Source organism: Dreissena polymorpha, chromosome 1 (assembly GCF_020536995.1).
Source record: "Dreissena polymorpha isolate Duluth1 chromosome 1, UMN_Dpol_1.0, whole genome shotgun sequence".
NCBI lineage: Eukaryota > Metazoa > Mollusca > Bivalvia > Myida > Dreissenidae > Dreissena > Dreissena polymorpha.
Genome location: NC_068355.1, coordinates 38479326 through 38499505, shown reverse-complemented (window position 1 = coordinate 38499505; position 20180 = coordinate 38479326). Strand labels below are relative to the sequence as shown.

The 20180-nt window shown below is 37.6% G+C and overlaps 1 protein-coding gene and 1 long non-coding RNA gene across 9 annotated transcripts in view; one reads left to right on the top strand and one right to left on the bottom strand.

Annotated features, from left to right (window-relative positions):
* The window catches only part of LOC127865024 (testin-like), a 38036-nt gene that overhangs the window by 11654 nt on the left and 6202 nt on the right, over positions 1-20180 (top strand). For 3 of the 8 annotated variants that reach the window (XM_052404887.1, XM_052404883.1, XM_052404886.1), the window contains 6 exons: positions 7522-7616; positions 8760-8964; positions 9355-9582; positions 10548-10763; positions 11315-11473; positions 13787-15526. In XM_052404887.1, the coding sequence (XP_052260847.1) occupies positions 7522-7616; positions 8760-8964; positions 9355-9582; positions 10548-10763; positions 11315-11473; positions 13787-14020 (1137 nt within the window). In that variant the 3' untranslated portion in view covers positions 14021-15526. Of the gene's footprint in view, positions 1-1397; positions 1558-7521; positions 7617-8759; positions 8965-9354; positions 9583-10547; positions 10764-11314; positions 11474-12214; positions 12269-13786; positions 15527-20180 lie in introns of those variants that run through there. The other 5 variants (XM_052404884.1, XM_052404891.1, XM_052404889.1 and 2 more) reach the window with 4 other exon arrangements.
* LOC127865067 (uncharacterized) lies at positions 9444-11387 on the bottom strand. Its single transcript, XR_008042470.1, has 3 exons — positions 11256-11387; positions 10605-10799; positions 9444-9580 (listed from the first exon to the last, which is right to left on the bottom strand). It is a non-coding gene; the product is annotated as an uncharacterized LOC127865067 (long non-coding RNA).

Below are 20180 nucleotides of genomic sequence, written 5' to 3'. Positions count from 1 at the left end.
TTGTGCTTCTTTTTTCCCTTGTACGATTTAACACAAGTCCAACATATAAGTCCAGTGTCTAACCATTCAAATTACTGATGCAGTCATTTTTAAAACTTAAAACTGATATAATTGTTCAACTACTGTTCGTACTTTGTTCTTAGTATACCATGCTTGTCAATTACATCATGATTGTCTTAGTAAGACCACCCTTGACTAACACAGGACTCGTATTGTAGCTTGAGTATTTGCTACAGAAATGCTTCATCATGACTTGTTGGTATTGCGTGATGCCAGATGTGATTAATTAATGGACTGTATATTCGCACACCATTAGTGGTATCTGATAAGCGAAAAGTCAGGTGCTGTACGTTGCCGGAAGTTCAGGGGCTAGGGGAGTGTTGTCGATGAATTTAGTTGAAACCTATTGGGATGAGCGCGATTGCATCGGACGCTCTTCGCTTACAGAGAAACCCTGTAGACCATTTGTTGAGGAAAACCGGTACCCTATTCATGTGTTAGAAACTATCTTGAGAACGGTCTCTAATAGCGGAATAAATCTGGAACCTCCCGGTCGAAATGCAGGCGCTACGTCAGTTTCAACTCCTAACAATCATTTAACACGTAGTCAGTGTCGACGAAAGCGTGAGAGTAAATGCAAAGTACATTTGCATCGCATTTATATGGGACTGTGGATCTGGCGCACCACACTTTAATGTGACCCTTACTAAGGTAGCAAATACCTTAGTGCGCTCGACTGTAAGTGCTAAAGGTAATGCCACCATCATTCCATGTAGTGGTGTATCGTCATGATTCCTTATATTATCATGTTCATCATTATGTTTTAGTTTACGGTCATGTGGTTATTGGTGTTGATGATGATAATTTTGATAATAATAAACAATAAAGATATTATCTTGATGGCTGTGATGATGATTTTGATGATAATGATGACGACGACGACGACGATGATGATGATGATGATGATGATGATGATGATGATGATGATGATGATGATGATGATGATGATGATGATGATGATGATGATGATGATGATGAAAATGTTATTATGATGAATATGATTTCCTCTGAAACAAACACAATTCTGATGTGCAAAATACTGACAAAGTGAATTCCGGTCTACAATGATGTGTATTCCAATGCTCTTATTAAATTTGAACGCACTTTTGTGATGAACACCGAAGTGGGGTTGACATCAAAGAGTGGTTCTACATGGCTCGAACACAATTTCTCCGATAATATAATGGACAATTAATTTTTTTTTACAAAGCATCTTGGTCAGATTAGTGGAAAACGCATACAATGTATCGAAAAGCCACGAATTGTCTTCATAAAAAAGAGACTGCAAGTAAATGTATAGTGACGTTATACCGTGGTTATGTCATTTGATTCTTTATTTCAATGGACATCGGACGTCACCGTTGTATAGCGGAAATGGCGACTGTCAGGCGACTGTGAGTTCACATGTTAGATGCCCACTCTGAGAGCTTTCTTGAGATCATCCACACGGACACCAAGTGTTCTACCCTGGAATCGGACTCGAGAGCTTCCCAATAAGTAGGTTTTCGATGCAATCGAGATAAATTAAATAGGTTTAAAAACAAATAAACATTTGGTATATACCTGCATTAAATCAATTAGTAGTTGTAAGAAGTTTCACACATTAAATGAATAGAACAGAAATGCGAAAACATATTAGCGAACGTTTCGATCGCATCGCGTTTTTTCATTGCATAAGCACCTTTAAACCATAATATTTATGCGACGTCTATGCTGACTCAGATCATAATGTGGGGTGGGAAGGTGGGGGACCATGAACCTGCGAGTATGAGTCAATCTTCAAGATAACATGGAAGCGTTCCAGATATCAGAGACTGCTCAAGGCTGACGGAGCTCGTCGCCCCGCGGTGATACAGCGTACCGTATCTTCTTCATCAACTCATCAATAAATATGATCGGACAGGTAAATACTTTACCCCTGATCCCGCCACCCCACCCACTCTGTTTGTTGTGTGTATGCCGGAATGTTTCGATAAAGTTCCGATGAAATTTAGACGCGTTCACTGGTACCCTCTAGGTTCCATGTGTCTATATGCATCAACATTTAAATGTGCACAAGACACACACAATCCGCAGAAAAAACGCAGAAAATACTCACATGTATTTTAAATTCCTATATACGTGAAAAATGAAATCAATAAAACTTCAACCACCCAAAAAATTGGGAAAATTTCAGAATCATTTTTTTAACATTCGTTATCAACAAAATTAGCACATGCATTTAATCAAATACGAGCGAAAATACGAAACAAATCAACAGCCATTCAATGCATTCTCATATCGCAAATACCGATGTCACTGTCTAAACCGAACAGATAGCGAACCTGTAAAACCGTGATTTATGTTTTCCAATAAAGTTTAAATGACTTTAATGCTAAGTTTATCAACGTTGTTTGGCGCGTGGGAGTGAAACCCTGTTAATACACGTGTCGGCTGCTGATATCAAAGTTTGTTGAACGCGGAGTTCAAGATCTGAACGTTTTGTTCACAGACTGGTTATGTTTTGTTCGTGTTATTCAGAAAGAGATCAGAGATTTATAATAATACAAATTACAAATCGGGTATTTTTCTTTATTCATATCTGGATATTTTTTTATTTTTATTTTTAACTTTAAACATGTTTCGGACCGTGTTGGGGTATTTCTAAATGTCATAAAGCACAGGGAATGAGAGAATGACTTCGGATATGAACTATGGAGATCCGCAATCATTTCGCGGTCCACATCTGCCTGGAGTATATTCATGTACATGATACATGTACTGTATTACAATGACAGTCAGACAAACTTTTTTTTCTTACAAAGTGTTACTTTGATGCATTTCCGTGAACAACTGTAGAATCGATCAAAATAGCAAACTGCTCTTTACAAAATGAGCAAAGTATGAGCAAAGGAACACATTATATGAAAAAGTCAACATTTGTCAAAAACGACCGTCATCAGTCTATAGCAGGTATGCTGGGGATGGTAATTAGGTAGACCCGCGTCAGAAACCAAGCATCAAGAACAAGAATCAAACTCCTATTAGATCAACTTGTAGTTAAACTGTCGTTCTTTATTCCTTTTTGATAACGTAAAGAAACCATACTTATCATATTTAAAGAAAGCGAAAATAAACTGCGCACAAATGACAAAATATATAGGTTTGGAGATACACTGGTTTGAACTTTTAAATAATTTTGGAACTTTGATGATGAGAGCATATATACTGAATTGAGTTCAATGTTCTTACCTCTATAAGTATATCTCTCATAGGTTAACTCCCATCGTCCCACAAGGCGAAATGCAGAGACCACAATTATATTCTGGCAACATAACAAAAACGTACGGAATAGAATGTAAATGAACAAAGTTGGTGGAGTGTTTGTTTATTAATGTCACATCTGTAGAGGAAATGCTGGTCCATTTGATAAATGAGAGACCTAAAAAGGTGAACCTCTTTATTTGCTGGTTTCATATTCCCACGAGGAAGAAATGAACTCATGAACATTTCATTTAACTACCCGCTTGCTAGATAACGCGCCATAACAGAGCGAGCCCCAAACCTTCCCCATTTGGCTCGGTAGTCGTACGCAATAACCACATATGTTCGGGGACACTTACATGTGAAAAGGGGTTCTATCATATACATTACACATGACAAAGACCATTATGATCGCAGCAAATAGTCATCAAGTTAAACACAGAACAAAACACACTTAGATAATTAAATCGTTAAGCTATGCGGGAACACCGGCTATAGATGAATAATAATATGCCTTTTCGACTGAGACTCTTTCTTTACGCCCAAGGTTCACACGGGCAGAACATTGATGTCTGCAATTCCCATTAGTTAACATGCGGTTACCTTGTTGTTTGTTTCTCAGGCCATTCTTGTAAAACGATTTGTTTCATCGGTTGCTTACTTAAGCACGGAAACCGCCGAAAAGAGTTTGTTCATTCTTTCTTGCATACCATAATCCAAACGATTAAATCCATTCTTGCATGTCAAACTGAATGTATGCATTAGTGCAAACTTTACGATACTCAACAGTGAACTTCATTAATTGTAGAGCAACCGGATTATACGTTCAAGAGTGCGTGTTTTACCACGTAAATAAAACGTTCCCTGTTTCACTATTTTACGGTGGCATAGAGGTGACATTCACTCCTCTTTTTTCTATCTCGTGGCCACGAGTTAGCTAAGTCGAGATCTCGAGATCTCGAAATAGAAAAAAGCACTCCTTTTTTTCTATAAAAGAGTTGAGAATTTTCGTTATCTTGAGATCCCGAGTTAGTCAGCCAATCAAATTTTGCGTAACAAGTGTAAATATTCTGTACGCATATATATAGCTGGTCAAAGCAGGCAAGGCTCTGATATAACATAACATACTTCTATTAGTACTACTATTACTACTACTACAACTGCTGTTGTTGTTGCTGCTGCTGTTACTACTACTACTACTACTACTACTACAACTACTATTACTACGAGATAGAAAAAAGAGGAGTGCAATTTAAAAAAAGAGGAGTGATTGTCACCTCTATGCCACCTCGCATAAAACAATATTCTCCCTAAAATAGCGCATACTTAATAGTTAATGGTTTTGACTGTTGTTGTTTTTTATCGAACGACACTCGACTCTTTCAAAATTACATGTATAGTTCTCCTCACATTATATTAACAGACATCAACATTCACATTTTTAACAATATATATTTACTTTAATCTGCACATCTTTAGCGTGGATGAATTTGCATAATTTGGTAAGTCGTCGTAGTGTGGAAGATTGAATTTTATTTCCCGTTTACTTACGTTGTTTGCAAGAGAAGAACATAATAGTATTTGATGCAATTCCGATTGCCGAACAAATGCGTTTTAAGACCTTTTACTTCCACCATCAGTTTTCAAATATAAAATTCTAAGTTAAAAGGGAAACTTTATTAGAATGCCTCTGTTTTTAATCATTTTGGAATAAATATAAATTTAAACGGATTGGTCAATAATTTGAAATAATTATATCACACTTTTAAACTTAATCGTTTAACTGATTTAAAATTGTGCAATAATTTTTCTCACGTTTTCTTTACCACCAATTCATCATTTTAATAACATCGGTAAACGACCAACTAAAACATTTGGCCTTTCATGCTTTTCAGTCGCTTCTAATGATAAACGTATCGGGCGGGGCTTATCAGACTAGATTCAATCTGCACATGGCCCAGGGGAATAAACAGGGGTGGTTCGGGTAGCCAAAATACTCGTTTATTAGCCTCTTCAATGCGTTCAATTACTTGTTGTTTGAGGCGTGTGTATGTTATTTTGTATTTCGTTTCCCTACTTAATGGCTTTCTCGCATTTATTGGATGGCAGCCGCAAATTAATTCCATATAAAAAGGTTTCCTAATACCGATTACATAAAAAATATATGGTCATGAGCGTTTCCGGTCCTCTGATTTTAACAATTTTAATAATAAACGTACACATCTAACTCGGGACCAAAAGGATTGTTTTCGTATAAATCTTTATATCCGCAACTAATTTTATAATTGTAAAAATAATAATAATTATAATAATAATAATAACATAATGTTGTTGTTGCTGTTGTTGTAATTATTATTATTATTATTGGTGTTGTTAATATTATTATATGTTTTTTAATTATTATTATTAGAGTTATTATTTTATTATTACTTTTTTTTAATATTATTATTTGAACTGTTTTGGGGAACCTATGGAAGTATCAATACTGAAAGCCTTTATTTAATGTAGTATTTGTTGGATAGCTAAGGGTGGGGACGGGTCGTTTTTGCGGACATAATTTTCAAGTCATTGAACTAATAACGGGGTTTATCCACGTGTCTGACAACTGTCGGAAGCATTTGGTCACTTGGTTTATAGTAAATAAAAATCCAAACTCCATGCGAAAAGATTATATAACGGAGAAAGATTTACACATGTTGTCTTTTAGTCATAGTCTGAGAGTTTAAGAAGCACATTTATTACGTCTGACCTGTGAAAATTTAATTACGCGGATTTTCATAGAATCGTTGTGTCTTGGTGCGGAAGATCGAAAAAAAACAACAGATTTTTTCAATGGAGGCTGTTTTAGCTTGAAGAAAAGTTCGCAAGACTGAAAACGTGCACGTGCAAATGATGTTCGCAGGCTCATCGATTCTGGGGTTAGTCATGAAAGCATTTCTGTTGTATGACTCCTATGTTACATTTGTTTTCAGCTTGACACAAGCGGTCATAAATATGTCGACATTTACGAATAAACCCAAGAAAAAATTGACGTTTTGAAAACGAATGCGATTTCCAGCTAACGTATCGGGAGCTGTTTGATCGATGTTTTTTAATCCATTTATGCCTAGCGTCTAGAAAAAAGGCCTTGGCAAACAGCGTAGATCCAGATGAGACGCCGCATGATGCGGCGTCTCATCTGGGTATTCGCTGTTTGCTTAAAGGAATTTCTATAAGAAATATTCCAAATATAGAAATAAATATACTAAACATCCCTAATTTTGGAAATAAATTGATCCAATTTAGATGGATGGGAGAGTCCACTAGGATTAAATGGGTTAACTCACGCCTTCACTTCATTACTGAATAGATGGTGTCTTTGTTTCTGTGAAATATCGAATTTACTGTATAGTATTTGTGTATTGCTCCTTGTGGAACTTGTTAGTCATATTATCTGAAGTTACCGACGCATTGACCAAATCAAATGTAACTAAGTAAGATGAAACAAATACCTTAAAGATGCTGAATCAGTATTATTTCAGGTTGATATCTCTGGTTTCAATGCATATTTTTGGTACTGTGTTATTCAAATTTCTCGAACTAGGAACGAATTCCTTTCTGAAAAAGCAATATTGACATTTTAAGTGAAGAGGTTGGACTAATTTTATTAACATTTTAAATCGACAGTTTTAACGATTATCATAACGGCTCTAACCGTGTAGATAGACGCGCCGACACGGAATGGTCCGATTACGTACGGTGTTTGTGACGTTATGTGGTGATTACGACGCCATGCGTTGGCTTTGACGGTTAGTGGTGGATGTGACGGTATGTGTTGTTTGTGGCAATGAATGGTTTTGTAGCGATATATGGCGGTTGTGGCGGCAAAAAAGTAGTTGAGACGTTACATTCTGGTTGCGGCGATATATAGGGCTGTGGCGCTAGGTGTGAGCTGTAATGGCATGCGGTGGTTGCGGCGCCATGTGGTAGTTGTTGTGGTTATGACGGTATGTGGCCTTTGTGACTGTATATGGTGGTTGCGATGGTAAGTGTATTTGTATGTGGTGGTATGTCGCTATTTTGTGGTTGTGACGGTATGCGGTAGTTGCGACGGTATGTAATAGACGTAATACGATGTTTGTCACTGCAAGTTGTAATCGTTGTGCCATGATTGTAATGACAGTCCTCATATTAAGGAATTCAAATATTTATTAAAATGCTTTCGTTCTCTATTTCCAGAGTTGCACAGACACAAAGGCGTTTACGTATGACCATCGACCGCGGTGTCTGAAATGCGGCGACCGCTGTCCGGGTCTCGACATGCACTATTGGAGGTAAACCGTTTCGTCAAAATCGGGGTCAAATACACGATCTAATGAACAGTTAAAGTTACGAACGAATTCGTTAAAACAAAACAAGATTTTATCACAGTAATGACGAAATATACACACAACCTGACACTCTGTGTTTCATTTATCAACTTTAAAATTCAAACTGTAATACCTGGGGGCGACGCAAGTTTTGTCTACAGGGACATAATGTTTAAACACTAATAAGATGACCAATATAAAATGTCATATACAAAATACTTCTCCTCTAGAAAAGAAAACTACTGAAGTTATTTTTTTATATCTTTATAAAACATGTGACCCAGTTGTGTTGCAAGTTTTGACTCAAAGGGCATGATTTGAACAAACCTTTAAACGCAGAATGATAAAAATCGCACATACACACCTTTCTGGAGCTCAGTGTGGATTTTGTATTATGAAATGTGAAAGCAAAGCTTAGGACAAGATTTTGTACATGGATGGACGGACAAACTTCCATTTGATGCCAGTATACATGTTTTCCCGTAAACTTCGTACTTCAGGGGGTGGGGGTATATAGGTTTTAATAAGTGATAAGAATGTTCCAGAATAACGTTGGAAATTTGCAAGTAACGATCTTGACTAACTTTGCTGAAATTAATTGGTCCTTAACGTAAGCGATGAGATTTTCTTCTTCTATTTGAGAAATATTTTATAGTTTTTGCATGATTGCCGGTCGATATTCGTTCTTCTGGCCACCGGTATACAAGAAAGGAAGTAGATTCCCTAGGAAGCCGTATTTTATAAAAATGACCGTATTATTATCGTGATTTAGTTTCACTTGTGTTTAATTTAATGTTACATGATATATATGATTCCAATACCAGAGGGTGGGGATTTTTTTTCATGGCTCTTTCTCAATTTTACTCTTATAAAACACGATTATATATATTTATTTGAATATATTGGGCTGCTAGGCCCATATACTATCCAGGGTACATTACTTCCACCTTAAATATATATTTGATAGTTATTTTTTTCAGATAAGTGAATTTGCCGATATAATTTGATTATTTTTCATTAAAAATTATGTTTTAACCAATTAATATCATATCAACACGCTAACCACCTGTGATTCTAACTTCAATAGCAATTTTTAAACTATTTCAGGAAGATCTGCAAGCACTGTCGCTGCGGTCCGGAGGACCACGATCTCACCGACGACGACGATCGACAACCGCCCAGGAAGCCGACGGACGCGCACGATCTGTCGTCAAGGTTACACAAGCTGAATATAGACGACCCAGCGGTGCAGTCTGAAATAGTTACTCCTGAGAATGATCTCGTTATACACAGAATCATCGCCGAAAATTTGGTACATGGCTTCTGTTAAATTATATTTCAGATACATTTTATTTACAAAATTACACTCTTAGAACGTTAGCGCAAAGCAAATGTGTTGCTAAAAAAGTATTGAAGTTGAAAATGAAAAGAATTTTTTGTTGAAAGGCGCAGCAAAAATATACCATTATCAAATTACAGTTTTATTTCATGTGCATGCTAACTTTCCCCATATATAGTACCAACAGTCTGCAATGTAGAGTAAACAATTTTATATTATCATACAAATGTATATAATCGTTGGAAATCATCTTTCCGGTTTTAAGTTATCGTATGGCCAATGGTAATACTTTTCACTTTTAACGACAATCGGAGCCATTAAAGAAAGACGTTAACATTTTCAACTTTCAAAAATTCTTTGCAGCGATCGCAGCAGTACGTGGCGATGCTGCCAAAAGACAAGCAGCTGTTTGCGGCGCAACTTCGCAGACGACAGCTGCAGCGTCAACTTCCGCTTCACGACCTCCATGGGAAGTTCTGCGACAGTTTGACGGAGAAGGAGGCGTTGAAGTTCCAGAAGTTCGCGGAAAAACGACGCAACAGAGCGGCTGGGATCGGCAACGTTGGACCCGTGCCTGACCGGGGCCTTACTGTAAGAATAAAGGGTTAATAATTACTTCAGGCTAATTGACTCGATAGTAAAAATGATTCTATTTAATAAGTCGTCAAAAACTGTTTAAAGTCATGATGCGTAGGTATTGACCCCAGTTGGCAAAAAACAAAACATGTGTTTGTCAGAAACACAATGCCCCCTATTGCGCCGCTTTGAAGCCATATATTTGACCTTTGACCTTGAATGATGACCTTGACCTTTCACCACTCAAAATGTGCAGCTCCACGAGAAGTAAGTAAGAGATTAAATGGAGAAATGATTTTTTTTTTTATTTTTGACCTTTGACCTTGAAGGATGACCTTTACCTTGACCTTTCACCACTCAAAACGTGCAGCTCCATGAGATACACAAGCATGCCAAATATCATGTTGCTATGTTCAAAATTGAAAAAGTTATGACCAAACTTTAACGAAGGTTAAAGTTTTAGGAAAGAAAAAAAAAAGATATTTATCCTTTGACCTTGAAGGATGACCTTGACCTTTATTTTTCGCCACTCAAAATGTGCATCTCCATGAGATACACATGCATGCCAAATATGAAGTTGCTATCTTCAATATTGCAAAATTTATAAAAGTTTAACCAAGGTTTTAAAGTTTTGTGACACACACATACAGACAGACAGACAGACAGACAGACAGACAGACAGACAGACAGACAGGCCAAAAACAATATACCCCCGATCTTTCGATCCGGGGGCATAAAAACGTATTTAAGTTATGAAGGGTAGGATTTGACTTGTTGTCGAACAAAGATTTGGTACGTAGGAATTTAAGCGGGTGATTAAAGAATCTCGCATCAGAACGAGAATGATATTATGGGCCGATAAATACAATCTGAAGCAACAATCAATTCGATTCAAGTACGATTTGCGGGATATGTTTTGATATGTTTTAGGCAACACGAGAATATCACTTTACTATGTGCTACGGTAATTCTCGTTCCAGAGATGCAAACGATGCGAACTGACAATCGACCCGAAGGCCTTCGCGATGATAACTAACCGACTGGGTCCCGGCACGTGCTTCCATACAGGTTGCTTCACGTGCGCCACGTGCAAGGAGCTGCTCGTTGACAACATCTACTTCTGCCGCGTGGGCGACATCTACTGCGGTCGCCACTACGCGGAGCTCGTGTACCCGCGGTGTTCTGCATGCGACGAGGTACGTATGTCTCAACACATTCGAAGCAGTTTTATCCTTTAAAAAAGACTAACTGTGTAATGGGCAAGATTTTGGGGCAAAAAACAAAGATCTCGGGGCACAAAAAAAACAGCTGACCTTTATAAAATCCTTTCGACAGGCACTACCTTTCGTTATTCTTTGAATGCAACTACATGTACCATTGATGAACTAAATGAGTTAGAGTTGATTGGATCTACGGATAAGATGGGTTATCTTATCGGAGATTATGGAGATCCCAATATGACCTTTTATTAAAAATATCAATACATTGTCGATCTCTGACTATTGCGAATGTATACTAAACAACTTGCAGTTTGCGGTTCCTGTTTATTATTACAACATTCCAAATTGTAATGTTGTACAAGTAGTTTTTAAGTTTACAACATAAAAATGTCGTTTAGTATTGCAAACTGAATTACCAAAAATGAACCGACTAATCTCAGTTTATTCACAGTAAAAAAATCAACTTACGTGTTACCTTGTGTTGGTAAAATACAAACAGGTCAATAAAGTGTAAGTTTACTCCACAGATCATTTTCTCTCGCGAGTACACACAGGCGGAAGGCCAATCGTGGCACGTGCAGCACTTCTGCTGTTGGTACTGTGATACACCCCTGGCGGGACTTCGCTATATCGCCCAGCAGAACAATCCTTACTGCATCCAGTGCTTTGATCGACTATATAGCAAGGTATGACACACGAGCGTCGTTCTGGGAAAATGGGGTTTAATGCACGTGCAGTCCGCACAGGCTAATTAGAGACGACATTTTCCGCTTGTATGATATTTTTCGTTTAGAGAAAGTAAATACTTAGACAAAATTCAGTTAAGATGTAAAGTGTCGTCCCTGATAAGAATGTGCAGACAGCACAGAGTAATCTGCGACGACTCTTTACACATGCATTAAACCCCCTTTACACAGAGCGCGGTTCAAATGCATAAGATGCATTAGATGGCGGTAAAAGCATAAATATATAAGCAAAAAATTGATTAGATTCCATTATGATCTTATTCCATTTGGATTCAATTCACTCCACGCATTCGATTCGTTATATGGCAGTGAAATATCATGCATTGGCGGTCATGTCGATTCAATTCACCGCGTTCAGTGCTTTGATAGGCGCAACTGCAAGAAAATGACAATGCATACGCGGACACCTCATTCGTTTAATGCTTTGATCGGATATACAGTTTAGCTAATATCAAAATAAGGTAAAGGTACATCAATAAAAGACAATGTGCACAGCGCTTTGATCGGCTAAACAGTGCAAGGTCAAAACATTAGAGGACTCATCGATCAAATTTATTGCATTCAGCGTATTGATCAGCTATTTAGCAAGGCATTAGAATCGATATTATTCCATAAGTACACAAACGCTGATGTTTCATTTGGGTTTTGAAAGGACCAAAACGTTTAATATAAATTTTGCAGATACTCCGTGACGGTGGAATTCCAGTTTAGATTTGGGTCATGCGAAATAGTGTGGTACGTCAGTGTGTTATCATAGCATTCATAATAGAATGAATAAACCTCTTTGCTTTAGCATTTTGCTATTCTATCTTCACACTTAAATTCACGTATGTGTTTTGATGGTGGTAAATTCTGGCCACGTTGCAGATATGCAGGATCTCCCAATCCAATCGTGCGCAGTTTTTCTTTCCCCTTTGCCACCCGTGTAGATTTGAATGCTAACCTATAGTTAGTCCGAACAGTTACTGTTGCTGGTAAAAATTCGTCAATCATTTATAAAACAAGCTGCTTACAGATAACGTGTCGTGCCCGGCTATTTCAAGTTATTTTAAAACTCCACGATCCAATATGAAGTTTAAGTCCTAACATGCAAGGAATAACGTAGGTACATCACTCGACTATGGCAAACAGCTATGTGGAGCTTTTAGCAAACGGGCTCGACAAAAACAGAGTTCTTGACACAAGCTGATGAGATACTTAACTCACTGAGGATCAATTCTGACTGATGCTAATCATGAACGTACGCAGTACAGTTTCTGGTCCATGTCCCCTTATACTTGTACTATTTCGATATTTTTGTTATATAACTAAAGGGGCCCTTGCTAAATGACATGCGATAGACAAATGTTAAACACAAGTGAATGTGCAACATATTTCGGTAATGAACAACAACTTAATACATGAACAACAACTTAATACGCTGTATTATGTAGTACAAACAAAAAATTGATATGTAAAATAACATTTAAGAAATTTCAAAGTTATAACCAACACAATATTCGCATGACCCAAGTGTTCCTCTTTTTCCGGAATGACTCTTACACATAGAGAATATTGCATATAATAGTGATTGTTCCATCTTTTGCTATTTCTTTACTCTGTTATGCTTATATATTAGTACACCGCTTTATTGTATTTCATCGCTAAAAAGGACATTACGTGTTTGACTAAAATTTAAGTTGGTCAAAGTTAGTCATTTTTTTTTAAGATCATTGTTAAATTATCGTAACATTAATATACTGGTATGCCGCAACCGATATTATACCTCTACATAGGGCGGTTTTCGTATAACATCTTTCTTTATAAATTATTGAATCATAAACGACATATGGATATTAACACGTCTTTGAGAGAAGGGGGGGGGGGGGGGGATGAAGGTTAAATTAAAGAGGACTGAAACTAAGTCTCTTAGTACAAAATTGTAATATATATTTGTAATGAAATACATTAATGTACTTTTATAAATGATGCAACTAAGGATGTCTTGCAAACACCAACTCCAATCATGTCAGTTTTAACTTCAGTAGTAAAAGAGTATAATAGTGCAAAGTTCGTCGCAGTATTATCTTTTACTACTAGTTGCCAAATAAGGATAATCGTGGACGACTTTTGCCGCTTTTATGAAAATTTTCGTTTTAAAAGATAGTTTAAGCAAAACGTGTCGTCTCTGAATTGGGACGACACTTTACGCACATGCATTTAACTCCGTTTTCCCAGAGCGAGGCCCAATTATTTTCTCTTTTCTTTCTACAGGTGTGCACGACGTGCGGCCGAATCATCACGGCCGACTCTCCGGGCCTCTCGCACGGCGAATACCACTGGCACGCCTGTCCACATTGCTTCTGCTGCCACTGTTGCTACGGGAACCTGATCAACCAACAATTCCTGCTAAAGGACGGTCGCCTGTTTTGCTCCACCAAGTGCCGTCACGTGTACGACACCTCGCCGAAAAACGCCTTTCCTAGGCCTAACCCACACGCACACTAGCGTGTACATCTAGCGAGGTTATTGAAGTGCGAGTGAGCCTCTCTCCGGGAAAACGTTGCTTAATTATGGTGCATAAAGTGTTGTCCCAGATTTGCCTGTGACGACCAAATGGGTATATCTGGGACGACACTATTTGCCTAGACTTTCTTTAAGTAGAGCCTTGCTTAAAAGAAAAAATTCCATGAAAGCGGAAATTCCATGAAGCGATAAGTGTCTTTCCTGATAAGCGTGTGCGCACTGCTCATGTTAATCTGAGACGACACTTTACCTACGAGCATTAATCCCCGATTTCCTAGAGCAAGGCTTTATAACATTTCAAATCAAATGCCGCCACTTCTTCGACAAGGCGAAAAGGAATGCATTTCCTATACCTAAACCGAACGTTGTCTAGCGCAACACTGACATCGAGCGACTAGATGGAAAACAAACACCCCGCCATAAATCGGGCTTTCACAACTATATCGTGTACATCTCGCAACTAGTTTAAAACATAAATGTAAATTTTTTATCAAATCCGTCGAGACATCGCCAAACGCTAATGTATGCTTACCCTAATCCTTATTGGCACGTACACTAGCACGGACATCATGCGACTAGAAGGAAGTAAATTAAATCGTCGAAGAACGCCTTCCCAAGACCAAAACCATACGAGTCGGAACGAACATTAGAACACCGCGGACCTCGAACGACTAGCATGGAATGGGACGGAATTCAAATGCAGTAATGTCTACTACACATCGCCGAAAAAAGCATCCGTTCCCTTTTTCCCCAGCAACTGATTATTAATTGTCGAATAATGAGTCCATCGTGGAACTGATGTATTAGTTTAACAGTTCAATATTATTTACCATACATGTAGTTTCATGTTCAGCCCTCGATGTTAATGATTTTTTCTTATACTTTATTGTGCGTGCATAAGATTCGTGCTAATGTCTTTATCAATAACGCATAAGAATTGTGTTTGTACTTTTCCATATGACTGCATTGATAAAAGGAAATTTCGTCAACTGAGTACTATTTGTACTCCTAATTCATATTGTTTCACGTTGCTATACTATTTAGTTAGGCGGCTGTGCGGCTAGCGCAGTGGTTGGCACATTCACACCTAGGCGACCCGAGTTCAATTCACGTTCCCGGCAGTGGTTAGTGGTCGCCATACCGGACATGTGGGATTTCCTCCGGGTGCTCCTGCTTTCCCAAACAACACAAGACACCACAATTGAAAAATCTTTCAGTAACAACGACATTGCTCAAATTGCAGCTATTATTGAAAATTTGCCCCGACATTTGTGAGTCAATTAAGTTGGAGTGCTGGAGCACTCTCCCGAGTCCAAACATAGTTTAGCCTCTGGCTCCTTAACCAATTTATGCCTAGCGTCTAGAAAAAAAGCCTTGGCAAACAGCGTGATGCGGCGTCTCATCAGGGTCTGCGCTGTTTGCTTAAAGGAATTTCTGTAAGAAATATTCTAAATATAGAAATAAATATGCTAGACATCACTAATTTTTTTAAAGGGGCCTTTTCACAGATTTTGGCATTTTTTAACTTATTCATTAAATGCTTTATATCGATAAATGTAAACATTGGATCGTAACAGCTCCAGTAAAAAATCAAGAATAAAATTTAAAAAAGGAAAAGAACATTGCCCGGGCCAGGTTTCGAACCAGTGACCCCTGAAGTCCTGCCAGAGTCCTGAAGTAAAAACGCCTTAGCCTACTGAGCTATTCCGCCGAGTACACATCCTGGACGTATTTTATACCTTATATAAGCAATCTTCGTAGTTTCACAAAATTTAACGACAAAAACAGAACTCTCCAAATTATTCAATCGTTTCGCGTTGCAACGCTTTATAATTTTTAGGTTTTAAAATCGTCAAAAGATGCATATAATGGCTATATTAGACCATGGTAAATGTTCAGTATTACTGTTTCCTCACAAATATCATAACTAAAACGAAAATTTGCGAATCTGAAACAACTTTTTTCAATTTTGTCATTTTACCAAAGCGTGAAAAGATCCCTTTAATAAATTGATCCAATTTAGAAAGGTGGGAGAGTCCACTAGGCATAAATGGGTTAAGGTCCTTACCAACTTCGAAATACTCACACAATTAAGTTAGGAAATATTGGAACAAAAATGCAAATGACAGTGTATATAGTGTGAACGTTTAGAGGAATTATAACACGTGGTATAGTGGTTAAACATTTTAATGTATATCTTTCTATGTATTCAAATTTGTGGCACATATAATTAATCGCTATAAATGAACACCGCTTGAAAGTGTGATAAGCACGAATACTATTATTAAGATCCTGATTAAAACAGAACCAGAAACACTAAATTATCCAACATCGCATGATATATAACTGTACGTGAAATTAATATAGAATGCATGTATTGTTTTTCCGCCTGCTTAGAACAGAAAATTATATTCCATATTAAGAACATTTATTCCATTTGTTTCGCTCATTTTACATTTATTCAATAAACTTCCAACAATACTTTGACTTTTTTCCAATACATTAACCCACACAATGTTGATGAACTGTGATATTTTCATACAGCTAATATTATCCAATATTTAAAATGTAAACACAAAATCTGGGAAAACATGCGAGTTTCTGGCTAACAAAATGTCCGTTATATTGCATTTTCAGGGGAAACAACTACGACGAAACTCCTTTGAATTTCTCGCAGCGGCTACCTCACGTATTTGAATAAACAACGTGTTAGTCCAAATAATGCGCGAATATTGTCTTTCGAAAAGTCTGATTTGTTGCCGAACCTTATTGTGTGACCCAACGTCTTAATACTGGTCTCAAGAACACTTGACAATTCGTGTATAAAGCATACGTGTTCTCGCCAAAACCTATTGAATCATCTCAAACGAGCTATTAATCAACATACTCTCAGCTAAACGAATATTTAATACCGGAATTGTAATATTTCATCGTTGATCTACACGCTATGAATATGCGCAACTTACAGCCAGAACCTGGAGAAAAATAACCAGAAGTTACATTGAAAAACGCCCAGACCATTCGAAACTGGGGTTATAAACTATGAACAAGCCAGTGAAAACATTTATTGTTAAATCTTCAAGAACCTTTATTAAAAGAATATAATTATGCTCCGCAACAAATAAGTTTGATCTCTACTCGTCTTTGTGCAAAAAAATCAAATTGTTGGTATTATTGATATATCAGTCGTTTTTATAAATAACGTATTTCTTATTTTATTGTGATCCTGGAGAGGGTTGGGCATTTGTAACCCTCTCAAATCGGGCATATAAATAGTATACATTTGTATATATGTAGATAATATAAATTCATTTTATGTTAACGTTCTCTCGTTTCTGTCTTAACACAATATTTGAAAATGAACTTTATAATTAGCCTTTATGTAAAGGGACAGTGCCTTATGTTTGAGCAATAATCTATACACCAGTTCTGTACCAATGGGGCACATTTGTATTACTAACATGCTTAATCCTTTTGTATATCAGGACTGATCGATACCATTTAATTAACGATATTTTTTATTTTATAGAACTTGATTATGTATTTCCTTTGTTTTTGAACGGTAACATATTATTGAATGTTTCTTTTCCGGGCCCTCTTCTTTTTCTTTTTGTCGTGCGCTTGCACTCTTAGGGAATTGAGGCACTCCGAGAGCCTTGCGCTTATTACTAGATATATTTTACTTGCATGCGTGTATTACTATACTTTTTACTTGCATCATTATGGCAACATTTTATGGTCGCAACAGTCCCCAACTCGATCCTTAAAGAGTAAAATGAAAAGAACGGTTATAGGCAATCTACACAATCCGCTTCATATGAACTACATTTGTATTTAGTTCGATCCGATACGTACAATGTGTAAAGTCTATTTTAACCATGTCAAAACACATACTTATATGAAATATATCATGCAAATGCGAAAGGCACATACAAAACATCTAAATTCTGCAAGCGATATACTCAGTCATATGGCATGTCACTGGCAGATGTAGGGTTAGATTCATAACCATGACTGTTCTGCATCCCAGCATTGTTTAAATCACCGTGTTGAATATAAAAGTTTACGAGTATGCCTTAGAGAAAAATATAAAGTAATGATAAATATAGGGCTGTCACGCCCATACAGTGTGTATCATTAAAAATATATACTAATTATATAGTATGGTCAGGCAATGGCTTTTTAACCGAATTCCAAATGTTGACGAACCACGACTACCGACAGATAAAGGGCGATCGCATGAGCTAACTATGAGAACCTTTTGCTCAGGTTAGCTTAAACGATTTTTTTTTAAAGATAACCAGGCTTATATTTTTAACATAGATTTGATCATTTTTAAGTTGCGGGACGAGCAAACGCAAGAGCACATATAAAGCTGCCGGTAGCTATATTTTTATGAAACTACTTAACAGTTATGTCTGCATTCATATAAATCATAGTTATGGTTGCATTGTTTCGCTGGCGTGCTAGTTCATGTTCTATTAAGTAACACCAAGCGTCCCAGCTAAATAGTTGCTGCCCTTAAATAGATGTCATAGTACTTCTTTGTTGTATCAATAACTGCCAGTGCGTACGAGCGTAAACCAGCTTGGAAAAATTTGCATCTTTACATCGAGGCAATCCCTAGCATGAGTATAATACACCATCCACGGGATGAATTGGCATATGCGTGCCATACGAATATAAAGTTTAAAATACGTGTAGCCTTCAAAAGCCCAAAAGAAGCAGTGGTAAAAGGTTAGCGTTTCCTTATAAGTCACAGTTTAAATCCCGGTGAAAGTACATGTTTGTATTCAACTTTTTGCTTGCTATTATACATGTACACGTATAAAACTTTTCCCAATATGAAATATTCGTTAGTAAACGCATTTATTTTTTTAAATACGAAAATCTGTCAAGAAGTCCCATTAAGCAATCATCAATTAGAGAGTTCCCCGTATACACGAAAATTTTTGGATCTTTTAAAATCAACTTTCAACGTAGCATCCCTGTATCCCTTGGATTTTGTTTGTTTTTTACATTTGACCTTGAATGAGGAACTTGACCATTAACCACTCAAAATGTGCAGCTCCATGAGATACACATGCATGCCAAATACCAAGTCAATATCTTCAATATTGCAAAAGTTATGACAAAGGTTAAAGTTTAGTGACAGACACACACCATGACAGACAGACAGACATGCCAAAAACAATATGCCCCCGATCATTCAATCCGGGAGCATAAAAAGCCATTACGTGTTTGACTAAAATCAAAGTTGGTCAAAGTTAGTCATTATTTTTTAGATCATTGTTACGTTATCGTTACATTAAAATACTGGTATGCCGCACCCGATATTATACCTCTACATAGGGCGGTGTCCGTTTCCGTTTTCAGCCGGGTTTTGGTAGCTCACGGGCAGTCATAGCTTGAGATTGCATTTGAGGTCAGTCAGGTTAAGGTAGCTCACCTGTAGTCATAGCTTGGGATTGCATTTGAGGTCAGTCAGGTTAAGGTAGCTCACCTGCAGTCATAGCTTGGGATTGCATTTGTGGTCAGTCAGGTTAAGGTAGCTCACCTGCAGTCATAGTTGGGGATTGCATTTGAGGTCAGTCAGGTTAAGGTAGCTCACCTGCAGTCATAGCTTGGGATTGCATTTGAGGTCAGTCGGGTTAAGGTAGCTCACCTGCAGTCATAGCTTGGGATTGCATTTGAGGTCAGTCAGGTTTAGGTAGCTCACCTGCAGTCATAGCTTGGGATTGCATTTGAGGTCAGTCAGGTTAAGGTAGCTCACCTGCAGTCATAGCTTGGGATTGCATTTGAGGTCAGTCAGGTTAAGGTAGCTCACCTGCAGTCATAGCTTGGGATTGCATTTGAGGTCAGTCGGGTTAAGGTAGCTCACCTGCAGTCATAGCTTGGGATTGCATTTGAGGTCAGTCAGGTTTAGGTAACTCACCTGCAGTCATACCTTGGGATTGCATTTGAGGTCAGTCAGGTTAAGGTAGCTCACCTGCAGTCATAGCTTGGGATTGCATTTGAGGTCAGTCGGTTTAAGGTAGCTCACCTGCAGTCATAGCTTGGGATTGCATTTGAGGTCAGTCATGTTAAGGTAGCTCACCTGCAGTCATAGCTTGGGATTGCATTTGAGGTCAGTCAGGTTAAG